The following is a 21750-nucleotide window of genomic DNA, read 5'->3' as shown; positions in this document are numbered from 1 at the left end:
TCATTGTCTGCTGTCATCACACAGTTCATTCTGTTTAAGTGTTATACCCTTCCAGAACTCTGTGTCTGTTTTATCTATTTAGATTTTAAGCTCTCTGGGACTGGGACCATATACTACTCTTTGTACAATGCGTAGCACCATGGGGGTCCATTCTGAGTTGGCTCTTTGGTACAACCACACTAAACATTATTAGTAATAAATATTAATAATACACTGTTAGGAAGCGTCAAATATTCACCTTGTTTGATGCTCTGAAGACTTGGCAATACTCTAGAAATCTACAACAGCAACGTCACCGTTAGTGAGAGCTCAGTGCTGCTCAATACATGGGACCTAAATGTACCAATCTCCACTGATGGAAAGTGAGTGAGGAGAATCCTACTTATGTACTTCACCTTTTATCTGAAGTGCTGCTTACTTGAGGAGAAAAGCTGCTGCATCACTACATCTGGGAGCTCAGGCACCTAGAGAGTAAGCCATAGCAACATTCCAGAAGCTGACAAAAGATGTAGATGCTGCTGAACTGTTTGGGTGCCAGTGGAAATATGGATAAACTATTTTCAACATTGTCCGAGTAACGGTAGTGATTAATGTCGCATAGACAAGACTTGTGTCTGTCAGTCTCCTCAACCAAATACCTTCCAGATATTGTACAACTGTTATTTAAATAAAATAGAATATAAAGTGTCTTGCGCTACATTTTAAGATGTTATACTATTGTCACCATAATTCTTTGCCAAGATGCAGCCTGCAGTTAGTCTTTCCAATTTCCTTTCTTTATGTTTGTTCACAGAAAGTGAGGCAGGGTTCATATTTTATAGAAAACTTAGTTTTCAGAGGACAATGTCCTATTTTTCAACAACACTTCAGGGCTAATCTGTTCCCATCTCTAAAGTTCATAACTCTCGATCTTATCAAGAGTACAATAAGAGCTTGTGTATTTTATGCTCTAGGAATTATTCTGGCGAAGTTCTATGGCTTGTGTTATACAGGTCAGACTAGATGATCATAATGGTCCCCTTTGGCCTTGGACAAATCAATCAGTCTAAAATACAGCCAAAGGGCTGCATTTGGCCTATCTGACGTATTTATGCAGCCCGCATAATTACATTCAGAATGTCCAGAATCTAAGCTTTAATCTTTTTAAGTGAATAAATTTAAAGCCCTCCTGGTTGCCAAGATAACCTTCCAAATAGGAACATAATAACTGATAGTTAAGGGTAAGATTCTATCATGGAGGTCACAGATTCCACGACTTTCCGGGACCTCTCTGACTTCTGGGGCAAGACCAAACCAGGGGCTGGCCCCTGGCCTGTCAAAGCAGCTGCTGGTCCTCTGGAGCTGGAGCAGCAGTGGTCACCAGGGCTAGAGCAGCTGCAAGCCCCAACAGCACTCTGACAATGTCGTCCTCCCCACCTCCCAAGGTATTTTAAGTAAAAAAGTCAGGGAAAGGACATGAGCAATTAACAAAAATTCACAGAAGCCCATGACCTGTCCCTGATTTTTATTAAAAATACCCATGACAGAATCTTAACCTGATAATCTTTCTAAGCCTGCAGATCACCTGAAACAATGGCTCAGAGGTGTGACCCCTCCTGCTCCGCAGTAATCTCACTGGAGTGTCAATTCTAAAGCCTGTTGATGCCATGTTAATGGTGATATTAACTATTCCATTACTGATCATTTCAGAACAGAGAATGGGGGTGCAAGTGAAGCTTACTGAAGGTGGGAAATTGGAAGTTGCTTCAGAGAAGGAAATGCAAACGGAGAACAGAGACAACACACAAAAACAGAAAGTTAAACAAATGACAGAAGTAAGAGTGGTTGTAAATGTCAGAGTTTCTTCCATCCTGCATGATGATGAATGTAACAAGAACTGAACAAACAAATTAAGAGAGTTTAGTTACTACATAAATGCCATACTTCTACACTTTATCTTTTTGCAAATCTCCTGACAATAGGCATTCCTCTGTGGATTAAGGGGAGGAAATACCACTGTGTACACACAGCCTGGCTTATGACTAAAAATGGAATATGCCCTTCAGGTGAGCCTGACATCACTGGAACAGGAACAGACTATTGTCACAAAAGGGCATAATGAGAACTTTTTTTTTTTTTTTTTTTGCAGTGGTACAAAGAAAGTACAAAACAAACACAAAAAAAGATAGAACACATCTTTAAGATAAAATTCCCCAATAGACTGTTAACCAATTCCTCACCTGTCTTTTACATAATCCACCCAATGTTCCATTTCAGATTCTGAATTGGTCTTTTTTATCTGTCAACCAGAAAAGAATAAATTATTTTCTATATTACAAACTGGGTTACAATGCATAGAATTAAATCAATATTAAGGTTTGAATTTAACACTGGACTAAGAACCACCATTTCTGTATGTTTTTTGGTTTAAATTTTATGAGCTGTGGCTGGTAAAATTATTGCAATGTAATTAGTTTTGACCATTTATAATGATTCCAAAGGCCACTCTTCTCCAGATACCTTCCAATACTTGGGGATTGGTCCTGCTTTGAGCAGGGGGTTGGACTAGATGACCTCCTGAGGTCCCTTCCAACCCTGACAGTCTATGATTCTATGATTAATAACTGGATTTTTGTATAATTCTAAATAATAACAAGTTTTTACTTTTGTCAATTCCACATTCCCTGACCAAAATGAAAGAGTATCAAGAAGCAGTTGTCAATTGATGACTGGTCATTAGCCTGCGTGAAAAACAGGTGGAGAGCTCTCAATGCTGCCCCCTTTTTTAAAGAAGCACTTGTATCAGTGAGAAACAATAATACCACCACTACCTATTTCTTAAATAGCACTTTTCATCAGTAGATCTCAAAATACTTCCAAGTCTTTCAATGTATTTCGCCTCACACCATCCCATTTTACAGATGAGGAACTGAAGCACTTAGAGGCTAAATTACAGGCCCAAGGTCACCCAGGAAGTTTATGGAAGAGCAGGAAATTGAGCCCAGGTCTGATTGCATTAGTATGGAGACTGAGCTACCTTCAGAGTTATAGATCATTTCTTCCAGGTCAGGATCCCAGGAGGACTGAAAAAATACTGTAGCGTGGGGTAGCTTGCATGGCTGTTTTGTGCATTATACCTGTGCTACCAGTTCTGTGTATCTATGGCACTTCTGTCTCCCTAGGGGATTGTCAAACCTCATCTTTCCCTCCCTTTGAACATTAAACTCACATAAGCCCAAAGTAATTCAAATCCTCTGAAGTTTAATTGCAGATGTACCATTATTAAGAAGAAAAGAAACCATAAATACTCTGAACTATCTACATTGTTTACTTACTAGATGGATTAATTCTTTAGCAAGCTGTACAATGGACATTTCAAAACTGGTTCCAATGTTATAAATTTCACCTGGCTTCCCCTTCTTTAGAACAGTAAGGAATGCTTCTACTACATCAGTGGTGTAAAGAAAATTCCTTCTCTGAAGCCCAGAACCATGAATGCAGCTGAACAGGAAAAAGAAAGATACAGTGTTGTGTAACTTTAAAAACAGAAGTATCCAGTTATTCTATCAACATTTAGATGTGTATTTTTAAATGGCTACAACTATTAAAAATCAGACAAAGATGCTTTTTGGTAGAAAGAAGATTCTGTTTGAGTTAATTTTAAAATAGCTTTTTTTGGTTCCTGATTGTAGTGTAACTAAAATGCAAGTAAGTTATGGACATACTCAGATTACTAATGGGACTAATTTAAAAAACATTCAATTTATGAAGAATACTGCATTGATTACAATTATAACCAAGGCTTTTCCACCACATACTCCCTGCCACAAACCCAAAAAACACACTGTAGAAAATTCAAGTTACATACCATTTCCTGTTCTGATGCAACAAAGATATAAACTTTGGAATAACCTAAACAGCAATAAATAAATAAAGTCGGTTCATTTTGGAAAAGCTGAAGCTCTACAAGGATTTACAACGTAAAATTGTGGCCTCACTGAAGTAAATGGGCCCAGGATTTCACCCATAAAGAATATCAATTTAAAAACAAAGCAAAACACAATTGAAATTTAGATGGAAGAACTGAAATAATATATTCATTTGAATTTTAAAAGCTGTTTAATAGAAAAAAAGAAGTTTAGGATTTTTTTTAAAGGAGCATTTGTGGGAATGCACACCTTCCAACATTCATCCTAACAACCAAGCTAAAAGCTCCCTGGGCGTGGAAGTTACATGCATATTTATTATGTTGTTCAAAGTGAATATTTACATACATTTCAGAAGTCTGTTCAAAGGATTTTACTCAAGATAGGAAATATCATCACTATGATTCTGTGAAACAAACCAGTGTAATAGTAGAAAAGCAGAATAAGAAATGGAATCCATGATCTTTTGTTCTAAAAATCACTGGAGATCACAGGATTAGTAGTTTTAAATCTTACCCTCTTTATGGAGCCAGGGAGGCCCCGATCCTACAAACACAACATATGCTTAACTTTATGCATATGAGGAGTCCCACAGATATCAATGGGGCTGCTCAAATGCATAAAGTTACGCACACGTGAAAGCATTTGCAGGATCAAGGCAAATGGGGCTAAACACTTGAGCAAGCATGATCTTACCTTGCAAAGACAAGTCACAGCCAAATATCCCCACGTAGGCAAAAAATTACTCAAACATCTGTGAGCATGAGTTAAAATCCAGTGGTCTGGTACCTACCTGTAACAAATCCTTAGCTACAAACAATAGTTACTGCAGTTGCCAGCTAAAGAGCACAAATGTGCCACAAAGATAGAAAGATCTTGAGGTACTAATTTTTGAGCAAGAGTCCCAGGCTACCTGCGAGTACTTACACTAGCAATTGAGATATCCAGCTGTGGCCAAGGATTCATCAAAAACATATTGCATCCTACAGTTATTTTTGTCTAACTATAAAAGGCTATACATTTTAGAGCATTTTGACTCTTCATCAGTCAGTTCGTTAAGTCTCTAAATATTTTTTCTTTATTCTTCTATGAGTTACCACCAATCCGTCTAAATTTTTCCAGGACGGTCAGAACTAAAAGCAGTGCAGAGAGGCACAACCTCAAAAAAATAGCACAAACATGCCTTTGCAAAATGCAGCATTTCTTTATCAAAATGTGCGGTAACTTTCATTGTCATTTATTCACTATCACCCCGTATTTGGATAGTAGCAATACAAAACATAACTCCCTCCTATTTAATATCTATTTTGAATGATTCCTCTCCATAAGATAAGCCTAGACAAATGCATTCCACTTCAATTTCATTTTATTTGTGACCAGATTTCTCACTTTAAGTTTCTTTTTATCTTTATTGATGCAACTCCACCTTCTTTCATATCTGAAGGATTTCCAAAAAAAAAAAAAAAAAAAAAACTGTTTACCTCGCTTTCATATCATTGATGGAATTATTAATTAAGACCGGAATTAACATCAATCCTTGTGGCACGCTGATATCCTCTGAAAATCTAGAAGCACTGTAAAAATTTCTGACAACGCTTAAACAGATATTTGAGACACTCTAACAAATGCTTTATTGGAGAAATGTAGTTCCCACTTTCCCCTGCATCCACCAACATGAGTCATTTAGGTGGTTAGTCTGGTAGGTTATTAATATCAGACTAAGACAGATGGTGCTAATTGAGCTTGACCTACTTTGCCTGTGACACAAATTATTTTCTTTGGAAAACATTGTAAGTATATTCTGACACACACACAACACAAAAAAAAAAACAGCAGTAAAACATCTAAATCACCTTTTTACAATGGTTTAGAGAGTTAAGATAGAAACAAACATCTTACTTACTTTTTCTGGATACTGATGTGGTCCATAAACATTGCTGCTTCGTGTGATAACAACTGGAAACTGTAAAATATTAAACATGCGAGTATTATCTGTCAAGGACTGTAGGCCCAAACTGCCTTCGCTTCTTCACTGAACAATTAATAATAGCAATTCGCAATTTTGTAGTGCCTATCCAAATATCTGGAAGCACTTCATGAACAAATGACGCCACAAGACGCACCCGCCAGTAGATAAATACCTCCAATTTAGAGATGGAGACATGCAGTCAGCAACAGAAGTTTCTGATCCTCATTCTCATTTGCATTCCTGTCTAGAGGACACTACAAACATGTATACGGTAGACAATATAAAGAGCCTTTATGTGACATTTCTTATTCAAAAGAAATGTTTCACTGTCACTAACAGAAATCTATCCCTAAGTTCTCCCCATCCCAAAGACAGCACACTTATGAAGAGCCTTCAAAGGCCTGAAAAAAATAAGATGAAGAATGAAGCAAGACAGTTTACAATTGAAATGTTTAAACAAACAAGGATCTGCATAGCAATTTAAAGCTTCAAATAAAAATAAATAAGGAAAGATGGAAGGTTGCTTTCCCCATGGGAGTAGACAATGCAATTTGGTTACCTTAACTTTGCACACCCCTACTTTGGAATATACGATTTCTTTTACGTTTAGCTGTAATTTAGCAACTAGGGAATTTAGTTAGTTTTGATAGACTGGTAGAAGAAAGATGAAAATTCAGAAGTTTACAATTGCGATGAAAAAATATCTGTTTGTTTTGAATGCCTTTAATAATAGGATAGGCAAGTGTCTTTTTGATCCAATTTAAACAGAACTGTGAATCAGATGGTACTGTGTCAGAAATAATTTCTCTAAACAGCTTATTAAGGTTTACCATGACTCAGTTTCCACATAAGCATTCTTTTATTGGTCTAAAAGCCACTTGCTGTTAATTACATTCAAAATATTACTCCTGCGGGGATTCTGCACTACTACATGCATGCATAATTAATGAGCCATGTGTATTTTTAATTTTTGAGCAGAAAAAAGCTTCTGCCTAAATGTTGCTGCAGTTCTGCCTTTTTCCCCACCAGAGGGCACTGTGATGCAAAAACAGCAGCAGCTCCCAGCAACCTAAGGAAGAGAAAGAGCCTGCCTTCTTCGCAGTGCATGCCAGGCCAGGTCAGGAGACGGGAGCTATGGAGAGACAGACAGCGTGGGGTGCTGGCAGGGGTGGGGAGGTCAAATAGGAGCTCATAAGAGCTAGTGGAGAAAGACAGACTGGGCAGGGGCTGAACAGGGACACATAGGGACAGGGGTAATGGCTGCATGGGGGCACAGAGACACATGGGGAGGGGGTACAGGGACATGGGAGTGGCTAGGTGAGGCACAGACATATAGGGACAGGGGAATGGCTGAGTGGGGGCACAGAAACACATGGAGATAGGGTACAGAGCCACATACGGACAGGGGAAGGGAGTGCAGGACCACATGGTGTTGGGGAGAGTGGGTGTCTGAGTGGGAGTGGAGGGACACATGCACAGGGGATGCAAGGACACATGGGGGTGCAGGAACACATGGGGGACAGGGGCAAATGTGCCTGACTGAATGGGAGAGGCTAGGGGTCAGATAGGGTCTGCATGGGGGAAGCCCCCTAACAATCCTATCTATAAGGTAAGTAGAAAGCTGGCTAGATTGTCAGGCTAAGCGGGTAGTGATCAATGGTTTGATGTCTAGTTAGCAGCTGGTATCAGGCGGACTGCACCAGGGGTCGGTCCTGGGGCCGATTTTGTTCAACATCTTTATTAATGATCTGGACAATGGGATGAATTACACCCTCAGCAAATTCGCAGATGACACTAAGCTGGGGGGACAGGTAGATACACTGGAGGTAGGGATAGCATCCAGAGTGACCTAGACAAATCGGAGGATTGGGCCAAAAGAAATCTGATGAGCTTCAACAAGGACAAGTGCAGAGTCCTGCATTTAGGAAGGAAGAATCCCATACCCCGCTACAGGCTGGGGACCGACTGGCTAAGCAGCAGTTCTGCAGAAAAGGACCTCAGGATTACAGTGGACGAGAAGCTGGATATGAGTCATCAGTGTGCCTTTGTTTGAAAGAAGGCTAATACATATTTGGCTGTATTAGTAGGAGAATAGCCAGCAGATCAAGGGAAGTGATTATTCCCCTCTATTCGGCGCTGGTAAGGCCACACTATCATAACCTTAGTCCCAGATTTGGACCTTAGCGTCCAAAATATGGGGGTTAGCATGAAAACCTCCAAGCTTAGTTACCAGCTTGGACCTGGTACTTGCTGCCACCTCCCAAAAAATTAGAGTGTTTTGGGGCACTCTGGTCCCCCTGAAAAACCTTCCCTGGGGACCCCAAGACCCAAATCCCTTGAGTCTCACAACAAAGGGAAATAATCCTTTTTCCCTTCCCCGCTCCAGGTGCTCCTGGAGAGATACACAGACACCAGCTCTGTGAATCCAAACAAAGTGACTCCCCCTCTCCATTCCCAGTCCTGGAAACAAAAGCACTTTCCTCTTCACCCAGAGGAAATGCAAAATCAGGCTAGCAAATCCAACACACACAGATCTCCCCCTGATTTCTTCCTCCCACCAATTCCCTGGTGAGTACAGACTCAATTTCCCTGAAGTAAAGAAAAACTCCAACAGGTCTTAAAAGAAAGCTTTATATAAAAAAGAAAGAAAAATACATACAAATGGTCTCTCTGTGTTAAGGTGACAAAATACAGGGTCAATTGCTTAAAAGAATATTGAATAACCAGCCTTATTCAAAAAGAATACAAATCAAAGCACTCCAGCACTTATATTCATGCAAATACCAAAGAAAAGAAACCATATAACTTACTATCTGATCTCTTTGTCCTTACACTTAGAAACAGAAGATTAGAAAGCAGAACTACTTCTCCAAAGCTCAGAGAAAGCAGGCAGACAGACAAAGACCTCAGACACAAACTTCCCTCCACCCAGAGTTGAAAAAATCCGGTTTCCTGATTGGTCCTCTGGTCAGGTGCTTCAGGTGAAAGAGACATTAACCCTTAGCTATCTGTTTATGACACACCCCCCAAATTGCAGACAGTGGGGAAGCTCACTGGCGGCGATTTCCTTCTAGAACTTTAAAATAAACAGATTACTACAACACATGCACCTTTACATATACTACTAAGTATATAACTAACAGACTTCTACATTTTAAGAACACTTTTTAACTACTGGATTCTGGGAAACTCTCACGGGAGAGTGCATCAGCAACTTTGTTAGAAGCTCCTGTGATGTGTTGAATTTCAAAATCAAAATCTTGGAGAGCTAAACTCCAACGAAGAAGTTTCTTATTGTTCCCCTTGGCACTATGAAGCCACTTTAGTGCAGCATGGTCAGTTTGTAGTTGGAACCGCCATCCCCAAACATATGGGCGTAGCTTTTCCAGGGCGTAGACAATGGCATAGCATTCCTTTTCACTGACTGACCAGTGACTTTCCCTCTCAGACAGTTTCTTGCTGAGAAACACGACAGGATGGAAGTTGTGATCTGTTGCTTCCTGCATGAGCACTGCTCCTATACCACGCTCAGATGCATCTGTGGTTACTAGGAATGGCTTGTCAAAGTCCGGGGCCCTGAGCACAGGGTCAGACATGAGCATCGCCTTGAGTGTCAAAAGGCCTTTACCCAGCTTATCAGTCCACTTAACTGCATTTGGCTGGGTCTTTTTGGTCAGGTCGGTCAGTGGGGCAGCGATTTGGCTGTAGTGTGGTACAAATCGCCTGTAGTATCCGGCCAAGCCTAAGAAGGATTGGACCTGCTTCTTGGACCGTGGGACAGGCCACTTTTGGATAGCATCCACCTTGGCCTGTAGGGGGTTTATGGTTCCTCGACCCACTTGGTGCCCCAGGTAAGTCACTCTGTTTTGGCCTATTTGACACTTTTTGGCCTTAACAGTTAGTCCAGCCTGCCTGATGCGCTCAAATACCTTTTCCAGGTGTAGTAGGTGTTCGGGCCAGGAGTCTGAGAAAATGGCCACATCATCGAGGTAGGCAACTGCAAATTCTCCCAGTCCAGCTAGTAGACCATCTACCAGCCTCTGGAAGGTGGCGGGTGCATTTCGAAGGCCGAAAGGAAGGACATTGAATTCATACACCCCCGCATGGGTGACGAATGCTGACCTCTCCTTGGCAGGTTCATCTAGCGGTACTTGCCAGTACCCCTTGGTTAAGTCTATTGTAGAGATGAACTGGGCACGTCCCAACTTCTCCAATAGCTCATCGGTGCGTGGCATTGGATAGTTGTCCGGACGAGTTACCGCATTAGCTTACGGTAGTCCACGCAAAAGCGTATTTCCCCATCTGGTTTGGGTACCAGAACCACTGGAGATGCCCATGCACTGGTAGATAGGCGGATTATACCCATCTGTAGCATGTTCTGGATCTCCCGTTCTATAGCAGCTTGGGCATGAGGAGACACCCGGTAGGGTGGGGTTCTGATCGGGTGAGCATTACCTGTGTTAATGGAGTGGTATGCGCGTTCAGTCCGTCCTGGGGTGGCTGAGAACAATGGGGCGAAGCTAGTGCACAGCTCCTTGATTTGTCGCCGCTGCAGACGTTCCAGGGTGGTTGAGAGGTTCACCTCTTCCACGCCACCGTCTTTTTTCCCGTCGTAGTAGACACCATCAGGCCACTCAGCCTCATCTCCCTGGACTGTAAACTGACAAACCTGTAAGTCTCTGGAATAGAAAGGCTTGAGAGAATTAACATGGTAAACTCTAGGTTTTAGTGAGGAATTGGGAAATGCTATGAGGTAATTCACAGTTCCCAGGCGCTCTTGGACCGTGAATGGCCCTTCCCATGATGCTTCCATCTTATGGGCCTGTTGCGCCTTCAAGACCATAACCTGGTCTCCTACCTTGAAGGAACGTTCTCTGGCATGTCTGTCATACCAGGCCTTTTGCTCTTCCTGAGCATTCTTTAGTTTCTCTCTAGCAAGGGCTAAAGAGTGTCGGAGGGTGCTTTGTAGGTTGCTTACAAAGTCCAGAATGTTAGTTCCTGGAGAAGGCGTAAACCCCGCCCATTGCTGCTTCACCAACTGTAATGGCCCCTTAACCTCGTGACCATACACAAGTTCAAATGGTGAAAACCCTAAACTGGGATGTGGTACAGCCCTGTAGGCAAACAGCAACTGCTGCAACACTAGGTCCCAATTATTGGAGAATTCGTTGATGAATTTTCGTATCATGGCCCCCAAAGTTCCATTGAACCTTTCCACCAGGCCATTGGTTTGATGGTGGTACGGGGTGGCAACCAAGTGATTCACCCCATGAGTTTCCCACAGTTTTTCCATGGTCCCTGCCAGGAAATTAGACCCTGAATCTGTAAGGATGTCGGAGGGCCAACCTACCCTGGCAAAGATGTCTGTTAGGGCCAGGCACACAGTGTTAGCCCCTGTGTTGCCTAGAGCTACTGCTTCCGGCCATCGGGTAGCAAAGTCCACTAAAGTCAGTACGTACTGCTTTCCTCTGGGTGTCTTTTTTGGGAAAGGACCCAGAATATCCACAGCTACTCGCTGAAATGGGACCTCAATTATGGGGAGTGGCTGGAGAGGGGCCTTGACCTGGTCTTGAGGCTTTCCCACTCTTTGGCATACCTCACAAGACCGGACATACTTGGCAACGTCCTTGCCCATCCCCTCCCAGTGGAAGGACTTCCCCAACCGGTTCTTGGTTCTGTTCACCCCAGCATGGCCACTGGGATGATCATGGGCTAAGCTTAAGAGCTTCCCCCGGTACTTAGTTGGAACCACCAACTGTTTTTGCGGCTGCCATTCTTCCCGGTGTCCACCAGAAAGAATCTCCTTGTATAAAAGTCCTTGGTCTATAACAAACCGGGATCGATTAGAAGAGCTGAGAGGCGGTGGGGTGCTCCGTGCCGCCGCCCACGCTTTCTGAAGGCTGTCATCTGCTTCCTGCTCAGTCTGGAACTGTTCCCTTGAGGCTGGGGTCACCAGTTCTTCCTCAGACTGTGGACTTGGGCTTGGTCCCTCTGGAAGCGATGTAGGTGATGGGGTTGTTTCCGTTGCTGGTGAACCGCTCTCCGCTGGTGCACCTGAGGTTATTTCAGGCGCTGGCTGAGCCTTTTGGGTATGGCTGTCTGTTGCTTCTGCCAGTTTTGGCTCGCTGGCGCCCTCTGGCTTTGAGTTTGAAGATGTGGTTGCACTTGCTGGTGCTGGTTGCTGTTCCAGTTCTCGGCCTCGGACTGGAGGTGCTGTGGCTGTTTCAGTGGTTGGCATGGAATCTGGATCCACTACCTCTGTCTGGGTCTCTGGTAACACAGATGGGGCCTCTGTGGACGGCTCAGGAACAGGAATGGGTCTGGAAGCTTGCCTGGTTTGGCTACGTGTAACCATTCCCACTCTCTTGGCCCGCCTCACCTGGTTGGCCAAGTCTTCCCCCAGTAGCATGGGGATAGGATAATTGTCATAGACTGCAAAAGTCCACATTCCTGACCAGCCTTTGTACTGGACAGGCAGTTGAGCTGTAGGCAAGTCTACAGCTTGTGACATGAAGGGGTAAATTGTAACTTTGGCCTTTGGGTTGATGAATTTGGGGTCAACGAAGGATTGGTGGATAGCTGACACTTGTGCCCCTGTGTCTCTCCACGCAGTAACCTTCTTTCCGCCCACTCTCAAATTTTTCCCTTCGCTCCAAGGGTATTTAAGAGGCATCCGGGCCTGGGGATCTTTGGTGTGATGGTGGTGTAATGAATTGCACTCGCATGGTGTTCTTTGGACAGTTGGCCTTGATATGTCCTAGTTCATTACACTTAAAGCATCTTCCATCTGATGGGTCACTGGGCCGAGGTGAGTTACTGGAGACTGGTGAGGTGGAAGAGTAGGGTGTCTGTGGCTTTACTTGGGTGGTATGTGGGGTCTTTGGCTGTCCTTGGTTGTAGGGTTTATGGTCTGTGTGCCCCCGGGGTAATCGTTCCCCTTGACAGTAGCTTTCTTGCTTTCTGCCACTTCCATCCATTTGGCTCCAATCTCCCCCGCCTCAGCGAGATCTTTGGGTTTTCCATCTTGTATGTACCGTGTGATGTCTTCAGGAACACCATCCAAGAACTGCTCCATTTGTATGAGGAGGTGCAGTTCTTCCAAGGTTTTAACATTGTGTCCTGATATCCAAGCCTCATAATTTTTTGCAACGTAGTAGGCGTGTTTGGGAAATGGCACATCTGGTTTCCACTTTTGGGTTCTGAAGCGCCGACGGGCATGATCTGGGGTTATCCCCATCCTGTATCTGGCCTTGGTTTGAAAAAGTTTATAGTCATTCATTTGCTGCTTAGGCATTTCAGCTGCCACCTCTGCTAAAGGTCCACTGAGCTGTGACCTCAATTCTACCATGTACTGGTCTTCGGGGATGCTGTACCCAAGACAGGCTCTTTCAAAATTTTCCAAGAAGGCCTCGGTGTCATCACCTGCCTTGTAGGTGGGAAATTTCCTGTGCTGTGGAGCAATAATTGGCGCCGGGTTGTTAGGGTTGGCTGGCACATGCAGCCCAGCTTTTGCCAAGTCCAGTTCATGTTTTCTCTGTTTTTTCCTTCTCTTCATTCTCTTTTTGTTGTTTTTCCATTCTTTTTGGTGTTTTTCCATGTCTCGGCGGTGGGCCGCCTCTTCTTCTTCTTGCTTCCTTCTGTGGGCCAACTCTTCTTCTGCTTGTTTCCTTCGGTAGGCCACCTCTTCTTCTTCTAGTTTTCTTTTGTGTGCTGCCTCTTTGGCTGCCTGTTCTCTTTGGTAGGCTGCCAGTTTGATGCTTTCTTCCTTTTCTTTCAGCTCAGTTGTCGCCTGTGTTCAGCTTCTTTCTGAATTGCTCTTCGGCCTCAATTTTGCCTTAGAAGTCATGATTCCTGTTTTCTTGTGTTGGGGTGCCCTCCGGTGTTTATCTTCTGAACTGCAGGTTCTCTGTTGCCTCCTGAAGTCTGCCTAGCAACAGTGCCTTTAGCTAATCTTCAATGTTAAGTAAACCTGAAAAACCACTTTATTTGCATGTATATAGAGCTGGTAATGACTCTCAATGGGAGAGCTATTGCATGACAAAAGACCCTTAACAGTCTGGTAATGGCTTCTTGCTTAACATGCAAGCCACAAACTGCCAGAGAGAGCAGAAAAAAAAAAATTCTCTTTGGTTCCCTTTAAAACCAAACTGTTTCTCTCTGCCAAAAAGCCCCTAGCAGAGGAGAGAAAAAAATAATATTCCTACTGGCTTCTGGATTTTGTCTATCCCGTAACCGCTGCACACCATATCATAACCGTAGTCCCAGATTTGGACCTTAGCGTCCAAAATATGGGGGTTAGCATGAAAACCTCCAAGCTTAGTTACCAGCTTGGACCTGGTACTTGCTGCCACCACCCAAAAAAATTAGAGTGTTTTGGGGCACTCTGGTCCCCCTGAAAAACCTTCCTGGGGACCCCAAGACCCAAATCCCTTGAGTCTCACAACAGAGGGAAATAATCCTTTTTCCCTTCCCCGCTCCAGGTGCTCCTGGAGAGATACACAGACACCAGCTCTGTGAATCCAAACAAAGTGACTCCCCCTCTCCATTCCCAGTCCTGGAAACAAAAGCACTTTCCTCTTCACCCAGAGGAAATGCAAAATCAGGCTAGCAAATCCAACACACACAGATCTCTCCCTGATTTCTTCCTCCCACCAATTCCCTGGTGAGTACAGACTCAATTTCCCTGAAGTAAAGAAAAACTCCAACAGGTCTTAAAAGAAAGCTTTATATAAAAAAGAAAGAAAAATACATACAAATGGTCTCTCTGTGTTAAGGTGACAAAATACAGGGTCAATTGCTTAAAAGAATATTGAATAACCAGCCTTATTCAAAAAGAATACAAATCAAAGCACTCCAGCACTTATATTCATGCAAATACCAAAGAAAAGAAACCATATAACTTACTATCTGATCTCTTTGTCCTTACACTTAGAAACAGAAGATTAGAAAGCAGAACTACTTCTCCAAAGCTCAGAGAAAGCAGGCAGACAGACAAAGACCTCAGACACAAACTTCCCTCCACCCAGAGTTGAAAAAATTCGGTTTCCTGATTGGTCCTCTGGTCAGGTGCTTCAGGTGAAAGAGACATTAACCCTTATTCGGCGCTGGTAAGGCCACACCTGGAGTGTTGTGTCCAGTTTTGGTCCCCCCACTACAGAAGGGATGTGGACAAATTGGAAAGAATCCAGTGGAGGGCAACGAAAATGATTAGGGGTCTGGGGCACATGACTTACAAGGAGAGGCTGAGGGAACTGGGGTTATTTAGTCTGCAGAAGAAAAAAGTGACAGGGGATTTGATAGCAGCCTTCAACTACCTGAACGGAGGTTCCAAAGAGGATGGAACTAGCCTGTTCTCAGTGGTGGCAGATGACAAAACAAGAAGCAACGGTCTCAAGTTGCAGAGGGGGAGGTCTAGGTTGGATATTAGGAAACACTATTTCATTTGGAGGGTAGTGAAGCACTGGAATGGGTTACCTCGGGGGGTGTGGAATCTCCATCCTTAGAGGTTTTTAAGGCCCAGCTTAACAAAGCCCTGGCTGGGATTATTTAGCTGGTGCTGGTCCTGCTTTGGACTAGATGACCTCCTGAGGTCTCTTCCAACCTAATGTTCTATGATTCTATGAATCCCCTTCCACCCCACAAAAAACCCCTGTTCCATATTTTTCCTACCCATACCCAATAACTCTCCAAGTTCACACCCAGGCTCCTTCCCAGCAATTTACTTCCATCTCCCTCAGCTCCTCCGTTACCCCTGACTCTCCCAAGCCTTTGCACTGCTTCTGAGGGATGCAGAAAATATGGTTCTGTATTGTAGTTTAAATGAATTATTACTCAGAGTTCTGTACTAATATGCCCAATAAGGAATCTATTTGTCAAAAAACATTTCCTGATACTTTTTGGTTGTCTGTATTGTTACAGACATACTTGCTGACAGGCATTTTGAAATAAATGACCAAAAATAATTGAAACTGGTATGATTATATTGTGTTCTTTTGACAAATAAAGTATGCAGAATTTTAAAATATTATGCATGGAACTTTTTTTTGGCGTGGAATTCCTCCAGGAGTACATCATCAATGTATACACAATAGCCAAAATGTAACAGGTTCAGGCCCAGAAGGTACCTTTCTATCATGGCATGATTCCAAAAGGGTCAGTGCTTTTCTGTACCAAGAACTCCTAAAAAAATGTTGCTTTTTATATACTATAATAAACATACAATGTCATTACTGGTTATTGGACCTTACTGAAAGTTACCCGTAGCAGTTTAGGGCTGCACTTTGCTCTCTTCTTGGTTTTCTTATCTTATTTTGCTGTATTTTCACCTAGCTACTGAACTCCACATGTCTTTCTAAACAAAGTTACATAATTAATCATTTACTGCGTCTAACATCCAATCTATCATGTTTTCCTTATTTCTAATATTCAGCCCAAATCTTAAATATTTCCAGGGTTGCTAGAAGTTTAACATAAACAATCCCTCTTTCTCATAATCTCATTATTTTTGGTCATGTGCTTCATGCCTATTACTTATGTCAAAATCCAAACTCAGTTTAAAACTATAATTCACTCAAATCTAATGTGGGCTTATATTGTGGTAGATTTTACTTTGACACATACAGAAGGGATGCTATTGCAATAAACCTTATAGTTTCTGAAACCTGAGTAAGCTTACCTGATACCTTTCCCAGTAAGACTGAACAAAGCATTCAGCAGCTGCTTTAGATGAGGCATAAGGATTCGTTGGTCGTTTGGGTGAAGCTTCATCAAATTCCTGAAATAAAAAGAATGATAACTTGCATTCTATAATAGCTTTCATCATAAAGAATCCTAGAATGTTTTTAAAGCTTCATCCTGAAGCTATTGTCAAAACATTTCTACTACAACTGGAGTAAAATACAGCAGTTGATTGACAGTACTGGAAGTAAAGAATACATCATTCAGCTGAAAACAAAGGAGAAATTTAAGGCAGAGTATAAATGCCTATATGAAAACAAAAATACACCCCAGATGGACAAAAGCTTTACCGGCGAAAAGTGTTGGCCTGGATAACTCTTTTCTGGCAGAAGACTCTCTCCAGCCTACAAAGCTACCGCCCCTAGCTGGGGGTGGTTTTATTTTGTTGGCAGGAGAGCTCTCTCCTGCCAACAAAGAGGGGCTACACTGCCTAACTTACAGTGGAACTGCTGTAGTGGCATAGCTGTGCCCCTGTAAAGTGTGCATTGTAAACATAGCCTGGAACTGACTGAGGTTCTGTCTGACATGGTGATGAAGTCATACCACTTATCTTCGGGAAAACTTTAAAATCCACATGATCAATAGCACAAAACCTCCTACCCAATCTCTCTACTTTCTTGAAGGTAACTTCCAGACCCACACATAGCTATACCCTGGACTGGATGAGTTCTTTAGAGCAACATAACCCTGCCGTCCCAGTGGTGTCTGCCACAATTTCAGCAACTGGTACAGATAAAGACTTTCCTATCACTATTTTGCTATGATGCGTAACCTAACAAAGTGGTAGATCTGAGATGAGAAACTCTTAGTTAAATGGATATAGATGCAAAGTAGGCCATATAAAAATTCCTTAGTGGAAGAACATAAGAGCGGCCATACTGGGTCAGACCAAAGGTCCATCTAGCCCAGTATCCTATCTTCCGATATTGACCAATGTCAGGTGCCCAGAGGGAACGAACAGAACAGGTAATCATTAAGTGATCCATCCTCTGTCACCCATTCCCAGCTTCTGGTAAACAGAGGCTAGGGACACCATCCCTGCCCATCCTGGCTAATAGCCATTGATGGACCTATCGTTCATGAACTTATCTAGTTCTTTTTTGAACCCTGCTATAGTCTTGGACTTCACAACATCCTCTGGCAAAGAGTTCCACAGATTGACTGTGTGTTATGCGGAAAAAAATACTTCCTTTTGTTGTAAAACCTGGCAGCCTATTAATTTCATTTGGTGACCCCTAGTTCTTGCATTATGAAGAGTAAATAACACTTCCTTATTTACCTTCTCCATACCACACATGATTGTATGTACTTCAATCATATCCTCACTTAGTCATCTCTTTTCCAAGCTGAAAAGTTCTAGTTTTATTAATCTCGTCTCATACGGATGCCATTTCATACCCCTAATCGTTTCTGTTGTCCTCTTCTGTGCCTTTTGCGATTCCAATATATCTTTTTTGAGATGGGGCAACCACATCTGCATGCAGTATTCAAGATTTGGGCGTACCATGGATTTATATAGAAGCAATATGATTTTTTTTGTCTTATTATCTATCTCTTTCTTCATGATCCCAACATTCTGTTCGCTTTTTTGACTGCCGCTGCACATTGAGAGGATGTTTTTAGAGAACTATCCACAATGACCCCAAGATCTCTTTCTTGAGTGGTAACAGCTAATTTAGACCCCCTCATTTTATATGTATAGTTGGGATTATGTTTTCCAATGTGCATTACTTTCCATTTATCAACACTGAATTTCATCTGCCATTCTGTTGTCCAGTGACCCAGTGTTGCGAGATCCTTTTGTAGCTCTTTGCAGTCTGCCTATCCCTTTTTCCAGATCATTTATGAGAGGAACTTCCCTCTTATCCCATGACAGTTTACTTTGCTTAAGAGCCTTTGATAAGGGACCTTGTTAAAGGCTTTTTGAAAATCTAAGTACACTATATCCACATATCCCTTGTCTGGATCCCCCTTGTCCACATGCTTGTTGACCCCCCTCAAAGAGTTCTAGTAGATTGGTGAGGCATAATTTCCCCTTACCAAAACCATGATGACCCTTCCCCAACGAATTATGTCCATCTATGTGTTTGACAATTTTGGGATTCATCTATGAGAAATAGTATTCCTTTTCTCTTTCTTTTAATCAAAGTGGGCTTAAGTTGTACAATCCTCCCTGCTGATTAAAAAAGAAGTTGTGAATGGGTAGTAATCAGTAAGGTTTCCCCTCAATGCTGAGAAATAGTTATCACCATTACTTTTTGCACTGATGAAAGAATCACTGCCACAAAGTATCAAACAAGGCTATGTCTTTCCTTATTTACAAAATGCCCAAAAGTGTGTTAGGTATTTTAGGGCTTTTCTACATGGCAAGTTATTGTGCTGCAACCCAGGGTGTGAATCTACAGTGCGCTTGCTGCACAAAAATATCCTCTGTCGTCACTGCTACAGCTCAGCGAATGTCCAGGAGCGCAGCTTGACATACTACGACTTGAAAGCGCAGCTCACCAAACTATGCAGGCTCACACCAGGGCTTGCCACACAGTAACTTACCATGTACACAAGCCCTTAAATATATAGCAAAACAAGTTCCCTGTCACATAAAGCTTACAATCTAAGTAGACAACAGACAAAGAAGGGCAGAAAGAACAAAGTGTTCTTTAAACAAAGATAGGCTTAAAAACACCCTGGGCAGAATTTGTGACAGGACATTCTTTCCATACCACATAAATTTTATTTCTTCAACTGCATTTTTTTCAACTGTCTACCCATTGTTCTAGGCATTCTGTATTAAATGTAATACACAAATGATAAAAGATGATGAACAAGAGACTATTATTAAACTATGTTTTAGTAACAATCATAAGTTATAAGTTTCATCATCTTCAGGAACAGCACATACAGTATATGATAGTTCATTCACAGAAGTCATGGGAAGTTATTAAAATCTTATTTTGTTCTGTTTAAAATCTTTAAAAATATGCATAAAACAAGCAGAGGTACAAAAAAAAATACAGCTGTGTTTTCAAGCTCACCTCATCAATGCTACCTCCATATACTTCATCTGTGCTGACATAAATGAACTTCTCCACACTGGCTTCATATGCAGCAGTGACCAGAACATGAGTGCCATAAACATTCACATAAGTGAATTCCAAGGAATGCCAAAATGAAAGATCTATAACAGAATGAGTTTGTCTTAAAATTTAATTTCACTAGAGTAGAGAACGAAAAAGAGTTTTCATTTCAGGCCACTGAAGACTTTAAAAAGATGACTTGGCATGAAAAGATTAACAGGGAACCATATCACGAGGCACTGTAGAGATGAGAGTTTTCGGTAGTGTTTTAACTTGAGTTACTTGATTGCCAATTAACATGATTATGAAGACATATATAGACATTCCCAATATTTACTCCAAGACAAACATTTGTACCTGGTAACAAACCATGACCAATGCCAGGGTGAACTACAACCAGGAATAAAATGTTTGCAGAGGACCTATATTTGCCTTTACAGCAATGATAGTTAACTAAGTTAAATGGCAGTCAATTCACTTGAGTTTACAAGAAACCAAACCCCTCTATGTAACAAAAGGCCTAACTCAAGTGTGGTTTAAGTATAGGTTGCAATACAATATCCAATCATTAATTTGTTATTACTGAAACATTAGTTTTAACAATTCTCATTAGATAAGAAACTGAAACTAACTGAAAGGAGTTAAAGCGTTAATATATGCAAGTTTTACTTCCCAACATTGCAAAGTACGTAACTGTATTTTCTGGAGAGTTCTTCAGGAAAATTTGTTATTAATGCAATGTGTACACACCCCTAAAAAAAAAACCCAGCAGTAAAATAGAAAAATTCAGAATTTAAGGAACAAACAAATAAACAAAAAAAGTGAGGTTGAATGCTGAACCTTAACCGCATCCTCTCTTCAATTTGCCTTATGCTGTATTCATATTTGGTAGTCTGGTAAATATAAGCTGGAAATCTCTTAAAAGCCCTGTGTGTGCGCTCTCTCTCTCTCTCTATATATATATATACACACACACACACACACACGATCTACAGTGTTAAAGACTACTTTAAAACTGAGATAACATCAGAAATTTCTATAATTGCCATGCTCCATCATTTCCACTTTGATACAATAATGTGTAATAGATAAATGGTCCCATTTTGGGGTGCAGGGTCCCAGAATGGTGGTTCCCTATAGTAGAGGAGGAAATGAGAAAGGAGTATTCATCAAGTTGCTTCCTCAAGAAAGAAACTATCAAAAGTTGGGATTTCATATAGGAGTCCTGAACCAACACTTTTCACATCTGACCTGAAAGCAAAAAGGGCATCACCCAGTCCAAAGTCTCACAAATGATTTACACTAAACCTGCTATTTGTAGATCGTGAAATACAATTCAAATGTCTTGGTTTGTGAAAAGGAGTTCAGAATGCAGAAAGCCAGGCTTTACTAATACAAGTACTACAGATGTTCAAGGTATTGTGCATGGGTGATGGGACAAGGGAGAGGGGGGCACTGAAGTAACCTTTTAAGGCCCAGTCTCACGAACTGACAGCGCAAGAAACAAATCTGAAGGAAATTTCCTGTCTAATGGTCCCATTCTAGTCAGGATGGTCCTGTGATACTCAACCTTAAACCTATCCCTGGACCAGAAATGAACAGTGCCCTGCACCTAATACCAGAATAATTTCTGGGAGGAGAGGGAGAATGGTGTGGAAAAGGGTAAGAGAAAAAAAGAGTAAAGGAATATTTTCTCTAGCTGGTAGCTTTAAAGAAAATAATAGCCAATCCAATCTAAACCTCCTTCACTGCAACTTGAGACCATTACTGTCATCTGGTACCACTGAGAACAATTTAGATCCATCCTCTTTGGAACCCCCTTTCAGGTAGTTGAAAGCAGCTATTAAATCCCCCCCCCCGCCCCCATTCTTCTCTTCTGCAGACTAATAATCCCAGTTCCCTCAGCCTCTCCTCATAAATCATGTGCTCCAACTCCCTAATAATTTTTGTTGCCCTCTGCTGGACCCTTTCCAATTTTTCCACATCCTTCTTGTAGTATGGGGTCCAAAACTGGACACAGTACTCCAGATGAGGCCTCACCAACACCAAATAGAGGTGAATGATC

General features: G+C 41.9%; 1 protein-coding gene across 3 annotated transcripts in view; it reads right to left on the bottom strand.

The window, feature by feature from the left end:
• Positions 1–21750, bottom strand: part of TGDS (TDP-glucose 4,6-dehydratase) — a 40778-nt gene that overhangs the window by 4418 nt on the left and 14610 nt on the right. For 2 of the 3 annotated variants that reach the window (XR_007774001.1, XM_050950470.1), the window contains exons 5-10: positions 19644–19786; positions 16550–16648; positions 5809–5868; positions 3848–3891; positions 3315–3480; positions 2220–2278 (exon numbers count right to left, since the gene is read on the bottom strand). Coding sequence is in view for 1 of the 3 variants with exons in the window: in XM_050950470.1 (XP_050806427.1) it covers positions 2220–2278; positions 3315–3480; positions 3848–3891; positions 5809–5868; positions 16550–16648; positions 19644–19786 (571 nt within the window). In the remaining 2 variants the exon portion in view is untranslated. The remainder of the gene's footprint in view (positions 1–2219; positions 2279–3314; positions 3481–3847; positions 3892–5808; positions 5869–16549; positions 16649–19643; positions 19787–21750) is intronic. The other variant, XR_007774002.1, reaches the window with a different exon arrangement.

Source organism: Gopherus flavomarginatus, chromosome 1 (genome assembly GCF_025201925.1).
Source record: "Gopherus flavomarginatus isolate rGopFla2 chromosome 1, rGopFla2.mat.asm, whole genome shotgun sequence".
Classification (NCBI taxonomy): domain Eukaryota; kingdom Metazoa; phylum Chordata; order Testudines; family Testudinidae; genus Gopherus; species Gopherus flavomarginatus.
This window is presented reverse-complemented; position numbering and strand designations above follow the sequence as displayed.